Source organism: Mauremys mutica, chromosome 2 (assembly GCF_020497125.1).
Source record: "Mauremys mutica isolate MM-2020 ecotype Southern chromosome 2, ASM2049712v1, whole genome shotgun sequence".
NCBI classification, from domain to species: domain Eukaryota; kingdom Metazoa; phylum Chordata; order Testudines; family Geoemydidae; genus Mauremys; species Mauremys mutica.
In genome coordinates, this window is record NC_059073.1 from 256523585 (window position 1) to 256531771 (window position 8187).

Genomic DNA, 8187 nt, shown 5'->3' on the forward strand with positions numbered 1-8187 from the left:
GCTGGAAAGAGGATTTGCCCAATATTGCTTAACTGTATTTCAACATGCAAGCTGCAAGATCACTTGTTTTCAGTGCTCCATCGCACACAAGCAATATGAGCTTCAATGCTAAAGGGAGGTCATGGAAAGAAAAACAGCTATCTGTATTCATGAGTGATGTTACAGACAGGAGTGCTAGGAATGAACAAAACAGCTATTAATTGATTAGAACAAAGGTCAGAATTGAGTATGATGTGATGATGATTTGAGGTTGATTACATTTTGGATTCTATCTCCTGTGAAATACTATGCTTAAAGATGAGAACATGAAAACATAATTTTTCCCTTGTTCAAGACACTAAAAGTATCATTTACATGAGCCTAGCAGGGATAAGGCCATGCAGATGCACCTTCTCAGTCTGTTGATGGCCCACCTGATTGACTGAGGAAGCTAGTAGACCTGCCCTTAGGCTCAGTGGCAGTGGTAGCGGTAGCTCACAGGCTGCTCAATTCACATGCCTGCAGATTCTCTGCCTCCCTGTGCTCACCTTTCTCCAAGATCTGCTTCTGCCCTGCCCATAGCCTTGGCCCTGTCCTGCACCTGGCCTTGTTTCAGTCCTGTTCCCACCTTGTGCTCACCTTGGAACCAGCCTTGCTTGTGCTTTCCCTGACTCCAGGTAATCTGGTTCTGACCCTTGACTCTGATTTCCGGCTCTGACTCTGTCTTGACCTTTGGCTCTGGCATTTGGAGTCTGACTATGGTTCTGATCCTGATTCTGACTCTGTCTTGAACCTTGGTTCTGGCATTTTGGACTCCTACTCTTGCTCCAACCCCTCTGCCGGACTGCCTAAGATCTGGTCTCTTGACAAGGCCAAATTCTTCTCTTACTTATAGATGTGCAACTCTCTGACCCCCCCCCCCCCCAGTGTATAAATGCCTACCTTTTAAGACAGAAACGATTTGAGTTGGGAGGGGGAGGGCAAATATGAGCTTTAGCAGCCCAGGGTAAGCTGTATGAGATGCACTGAAGGTAACGTACTCAACTGGACTCAGACCAACTTTTTGTCTCAACAATCTACCTAGTAGAAAAGGCTCAAAGGAAGCTACTTCCTAGTGTTTGCATCTCTGAACTATTCTATTAACTATTTTCTCATACTGAAAATCTTGAAACCTCTGTAATAAGAACAAATTGGGTAGGTTGTATAATCCTCTGCTTGTGTTGGCTTTTTGCAACACAAAAACTTTAATCCATTGGGGAAAAAAGGTTGTAGGAAGCCTAAAGCCTAGGAAGACATGTTTTTCCTTGTACTTTTGACTTTGTTCCCTAGGCAAAGGAATTAGTTTGTTGGCAATAATGGTTTTGGTGGGTGACAGTCTTCACAATTTTGCCGATGGCCTGGTAATAGGAGCAGCATTTTCATCCTCAACAGAAACGGGTGTTACCACGACGATTGCTATCTTATGCCATGAAATTCCCCATGAAATGGGTAAGCAAATATAAATACACATTTTTCCTAAATGGCTCAAGTAAAGGAGCTACGGCTCTGTGTTTTTGGCTTTACAGAAACATTTAAGGCTGGATCCTGCCCTGTTCTAACACGAATGCACTGAGTGGGTGGGGTAAAGAGGGCGTGTAGCTCCCTTCATCCCATCCCCTGCATAGGCAGTAGAACAGGAGCTCTCCCTAGTGCTTGGTTACTGCTCCAAGCCACATCCCCAAGCATGCATGGTCTGTCAGCTGGCGAGGATGGGGTTGGCACATCCAGTGCATATGCTATGGTTTGTAGCACAAATTTTCCGGCATGTTATTTTTGATTGAAGCACTGCTGACATCACTCTGCTCCCTGCCCCTCACAGGATAGCTCCCTAATTGGGCACAGGATGTTCTTTCCACTACACGTTAAATTTGTTTCAGCCCAAAGGAAAGGAAAGAGTAAATAAGGACAGCACAAGCCCTGATCTTTAAAGTCCTTTCATAGTGCACAGCAGGGATCCCAGCGATGCTGCGCTCTAGAGCAAGTGCGAATGGAGACTACGCATGAGCACACAGGCATAATCCTCCACACAGTGGAATTGCCCCCTGTTCCCTTATTCTCAAGCACGTGGGCAAAAAAAATGGTGAGATGTGGATGCAGAATGGGCATGTCTGAGGAAATATGGGGTTAAATGAGACACTTACCAACTCCCCCACACACATTGGTCTTACTCCTGCCATTAGGAGTAATTTAATGTGACCAGAGAGCAGTGCTCTCAGTATTGAGGATGGGTTTCTGGCACTGCTCTTCCTGCTTATTACCTTTGACATTGCACATGTATGCGCAACACTCCACTTCTGCACTGTAGAGAATCAAACTTCTGAACTGTAGAGAATCAAATCCTTAGTGAACAAAATATCTGGTACCAGTGATGACAAATAAATGAACTGTTTTTCTAGCAGATAGCTCTTTTTTCAGATCTTCTTTCTATATTTAGTTCAAAAGCTTGCGTCTTTCACCAAGAGAAGTTGGTCCAATAACAGACATTACCTCACCTAGCTTCTCTTACTAGCAGACAGTCCAGCATGATAAAATAACAGTTTCATTGGAGCTAAACTTTCCCTTTTTCTCCATTGTTTCCTCATACTACGTTTTTTCAGAAGTTTGAGACTATGCCTGGCATTGCATTGATATACATACATATGGTGGTAGGTGGATCAGAATGTTGGATTTGTTTATTTTCTTATGGATTTACAACTCAAATGTTGGACATATGAATAATTTACCAAAATCTGTGTGTGTGTGGCTGGGGATTCCTGGAAAACAGGCAAGTTTATAAAAACAAAAAAATCTGACAAAAATATTGAATGGCTGATACTGGTATCAGACCAGCTGGCCCAGTGGAGTTACACCAGTGTAAAACTGGTGTGAGATCAGAATCTGGTGCTCAGATACTTGTGCAATGTATTTGTCATGCAGTGGGTTCTTCTAGAAGAGAAGCTTCTTGAGGGCTGATTCTGATCCAGCTTAGACCAAGGAAGAAAATTAGGAGTAACTCCACTGAAAACTAGGAAATTACACAAGTGTAAAACCTGTGCTCCTGAGATCAGAATCAGCCACTGTGTTTCTCTTTCTGACACACAGCACCTGTAAATAGAGATCCAAAGACCATGTTAAAGACATAATCACATGATTTCTACTGGCAAGTTCCCAATCAAGAAAGATTTAGAAACTCTGGGAAAGCATGTGACTTCACGTTTGCATGTATCCAAGTTGGAAACGTCACAGAACATTGAGAACTAGTGGAGAGTCCTCCCTGTATACTGTATGCTATCTTTAGGAACAACTGAACAAATATGACTGGATATGTAACTTCCTGCTAGCTGCACAAATTTACAATCATTTCTACAGAAATGTAAGGGCAACCCTCCAGCATCCAATACTCTGTGTGTGTGTGTGTGTGTGTGTGTGTGTGTGTGTGTGTGTGTGTGTGTGTGTATAATGCTATCTAAACTATTATCATTGATATCCTACTGCCTGCCATGTAATCTTGAAAATGCTTTATCAGCTAAATAATATCTTTTTTTTTCTCTATTTTCTCTATGCAGGTGATTTTGCTGTGCTGTTAAGTACAGGTCTCTCCACAAAAATTGCATTATTAATGAATTTTATAAGTGCTCTAACTGCCTTCATAGGGCTTTACATTGGCCTTTCAGTATCAACTGACTCCTGTGTTCAGAACTGGATTTTTACTGTCACAGCCGGAATGTTCTTGTATTTATCATTAGCAGAAATGGTGAGCACTGCAGTCTCTTCTATTACATTTTTCTTTTGAAAACAGTCATGTCATAAAGGAATATAAGAAAGGACTGTAAGCTCCTTGGGCAGGGATGGTTTTCTTCCCTGTGTTTGTACAGTGCCTTGCACAATAAGACCCCATTTATGGTCGATGCCTAGCCACTAATGTAATAAACATGATAAATAAGAAAAAGGGGGAAATAAAGGCTATAAAGAGTAAGAAATTAGATGAAATTGAGGGATCTACATTTTATAGTCCAGGAAAGAGTACAGAATAGTTCCAATTCTGGTTCAAAATTTGAACCGAAGTGTTTTAAGTATTAAGATCCAGGGCTTTTGGTTTTGCTCTTTATTGAGATTCAGAACTTTAATTTAGAGCCAAAATTTTGAGATAGGGTTTTGATTTTGGCCCATCTTTCGTTTAAATATTTTTATCAAGTTTTGAAGAATATAACAACAAATAAAAAACCATGTAAATACAGTAAAATACCATGACTCTAGATTTATGTTCAAATGTTGATTTGGACCTACACATAACAGGTTGATAAGAAGAGATCCATATGATACTGTTACATGAAAATAATAATAAAAAAGCTGAATGGCATGCATCAGGCTCAGAGACAAGTATTTTCACAGTCTATTGTGAGACATACAATTAAGATACACTATCCTCAATATTGTGATTCGAGAGGTCATGTAGGGTGAAAAGTCAGTGTGTAAATAGCTTTTAATCTGACACTAAACATTTGGTGCCTTTGTATCTGATCTAAACCTTACAGAGAAAAATATAAAAGGTAATTTTTAAAAGCATAGTTAATGGGTTATGCTTTTAATTTATGTACCCACTAAAGGTCAAGTCAATAGGAATTTTTCCAATAATTTCAGCGGGAGAAGGATTGGTCCCTATATATAGTACAAAAACAAAATATTCAAAACTGCTTTATTCCCATAAAAAAGAAACTCTAATTTTACCAAGTGTTTACTTACATGAAGTTTCTTTAAAAATATTGAGAAGTTAACACATTTTGGATCCTCATTTGGTAATTCTCTCTAATGTTGGTAAAAGATTCACAATGATAGAATTAGATCAATTGAAATATTTCACTTTGAATAGTTGTGATAACATACAGTGTGTGCTACAGATTTGCAACTATATTCAGAAACTCAGGATTTAAGTCTTTTTATATGAAGTTTGTCAAGTTTTCCCATAAGACTTTTTTTCCCAGAGATGAATATATCTGGCTTTCATTCTAGTATCTTATTCTTTTTTTAGCTTCCTGAAATGACTCACATTCAGACACGGCGACCCTGGTTGATGTTTCTCCTACAGAACCTTGGATTACTATTAGGTTGGCTTTGCCTCTTTCTTTTAGCTATATATGAACAGAAAATTAAAATATAATGTTTCTACTGGAAATTTCTAAATATCAGTCATGAATTTGTATAGCATTATTTCCATTTTTTCATGCCCGCTATAGTCATTTTAAAATTATGTCGGTGGGATTTTTGTATCTAAAGTTAAGTAGGTAACAATTTCACTTTATTAACTTATTGTTCAGATTTTGTAATTTTTTTAAAACATGAATGTTTAGACTGATGTTTTATTTGTTATTGAGTTTACCAAAACTCTTATGATCAAACTCACAGGAGCTTCTCTTTAGTTTATTGAGTCCATTCTAGTTAAATGCTTCAAGTGATCTCTGCTACTCTGATTGAAGAAAAGAATACAAGTTTTTATATACAGTAATCCAACTGAAAAGGAACATAGTTCAAGAGTTTGAAGCATAAAATATTGTTACCTCTTAATGCCAAGAATAAATTTCTATGAAACTGAAAACTATAGTCAAGCTGATTTACTGAGTTAAATACCACACAATCTCATTCTAATACAATGTGCATTATCTACCTTGCTGATGTACTGACAAAGTTTTGTTGTCATGTCTTGCTGGCCCACTGTCACACAGGAAACTCTGGCAAACAAGTGTTAAAACCTGTGACAATATTAGAACACAGTTGAGCAATGTCAGAATATTCATTCGTGTCTGCATTGTATTATGTGTATGTTATGCATATTGGCATCTATGGAAGCCAATCAGATCATTAGATAATATCATCAGTCAGAAAGTAGTTTATTCATACAAATACAATATGCTTTTAATGAAAATCTGTTCCTACTGTCTGAAATGTACATTGATCCAGCAACCCCTCTGTCACTCGAGTGGTTTTATGCAAGTAGCCCCTATTGACTTCAGTGGGATTATTCCCCTGAGTAGACCACTCAGTTAAGTAAGGACTGGAGAATCAGACCCTAAACAAATTTTGACAATAACAGCCTGACTCTGAGGTGCTGTGTGACTTCAGTGAGGTATTTTATAATTAAAGTCTGTAATTTATTTGGCATAAGGATTCCCTCCCGCATTTAATTTCTTTTCTGTAAACTACATCACAGACTTGCTCTTTGACTGAAAATTCTTATTTCTCTTATTTGCTGAAAGAGGGAGAGCCAGTTACGGAACAAAATTGTATTCTGTGTACAACCAAATGCACATCTTTCTTCTTTTCTCTGTCTTAGGTACTCATATGGCCTGCATTACCATAGTATCGGAGCGTCCCCCAGTCTTTTCATGTATTTGTTCTAACATCTCTGAAGTAGGAAAGTACTGTTATCCTCACTTTGCAGATGGGGAACTGAGGTACAGGGGAACTAAGGACAATATTTGTAAAAGTATTTTAGGCTACTAGGGATGCAGACAGGCACCAAATGGGATTTTTGAAAGCACCCATATGCCTAACTCGCACTGATTTCAATGGGTGTTACGTATCTATGCACTTTTGAAAATCCTGCTGGGAATTTATCTACTTCTTTAGGTGCCTAAATATCTTTAAGAAACCTGGCCCTGAGTGACCTACACAAGTTCACACAGGAAGTCTTTGTCAGTTCAGGGAACAGCACCCAGATGTCCTGACTCCCATGCTAGCCCTGAACCACTTGTGCTCAAGGGACATAAGATTCTGATGCTGCTTATTCTGTTACATTAACTTTGAGAGATTCAAATTTCATTGAGAAGCTGTGACTGATGGCTTTCTGTCCCACTTCACATTTTCTAGGAGTTTGTGTTTAATTTTAGTAAGGTGAGATTTCAAAAAATGGATCTCTCAATATTTCATCTGCTAGTGATGGAGCTGAGTCACTTCATGACCTTCAACAGACAGTCAATTCAAGACACCGCTGGATGTAAGAAAATCTATTCTTGTTTCAGGAAGGCCAAGTGAATATTGGAAACATTTGTTATTTCAAAGAGCAGAGCTACTATATTTTGAGTATGTGCATGCAGGCTGTTCAGTACCAAAGAAAGCAAAGCTACCAACTGAACAAGATTTTGCATCGTGGTTTGAAGTTGAATAATGAAATGTTTTTCTACCTGTTGTCAAAAAGTTTCTGGAAAGAACAAGGTTTATATTTTTGTAGTATATTTTCCAAAATAAAATAATAATATTTGCTTAAGTACTTGAGTGTGCTAGCAAGATTTGTGCATATAAATGTACCTGCACTTGCTTAGAAAATATACTCTTTTGACTTTAAAAAAAAAAGGCAAATACCCTGGTCTCACTGAACAACCAGCCATATTTACATATCCTCTACCAAACACAAAATCTGATTTGTCAGAATACTGGGTAGTCACCTGGTGTAGTCACTCAGATTCTATAACTGTGATATTTTCAGTAGATGAGCAATCCAGTCACCAATTTTCACAACTGTTGACTATATCACAAGCCTACAGAAGAGGATTTGGGTACATGTAGTACCCAAGAGAGCTGATCTACCTCACCATTTCATTAAGGCTGATCTTTCAGCGATAATCTTTTTCACACCAAAGGAGACTTCAGCAGATTTCAGGAAACACTGAAGATGAAGTATTACTATGATGTAGAATGCTAAACTGTAGTTTAAAAAAAAGGGTAAGTTTTCCTTGGTCATGATTAATATGCTGCATAAATTGATAGGAGTTTGCCACATAGATATCTACAATAAGTCAGTCTCATCAAAAAAAAAGAACCATTTACAGTACTCTACTCTTATCTTTTTTTTGTCAAGGTGACCTCCAAGAACTGAAAAAGAAATAAGAGAATCCTGTTTCACCTCCGTTTAAGGGAGAGTATAAAACTACGGTGGAACTGAATTCATTCTTTTCTTACACAAGGGATGGAGACTGTTTTGTCTGGCTCAAATTTTGCAGACCTTCCTCAAAGACAATGTTTATTGTCTTTAATGGGCTCAATACTGAAGTCCTTAGATAGTTCTTTCTCAAACAAAACTCCAATTGAATTCAAGGGGTCAGATTCTTCTCTATTACTCCCTTTTTAAACTGACAGAGAGTAGATTCTTCCCCCTTGACTTCTGTCAAAACATCTATCAAGGCAAATCCCAAGTAA

The 8187-nt window shown here is 38.2% G+C and overlaps 1 protein-coding gene across 3 annotated transcripts in view; it reads left to right on the forward strand.

Annotated features, from left to right (window-relative positions):
* Positions 1 to 7200, forward strand: part of SLC39A12 (solute carrier family 39 member 12) — a 37234-nt gene extending 30034 nt beyond the window's left edge. For all 3 annotated transcript variants that reach the window (XM_045007810.1, XM_045007812.1, XM_045007813.1), the window contains 3 exons: positions 1309 to 1467; positions 3564 to 3751; positions 5027 to 7200. In XM_045007810.1, coding sequence (XP_044863745.1) covers positions 1309 to 1467; positions 3564 to 3751; positions 5027 to 5155 — 476 coding nt within the window. In that variant the 3' untranslated portion in view covers positions 5156 to 7200. The remainder of the gene's footprint in view (positions 1 to 1308; positions 1468 to 3563; positions 3752 to 5026) is intronic.
* Positions 7201 to 8187: the final 987 nt, after the last annotated feature.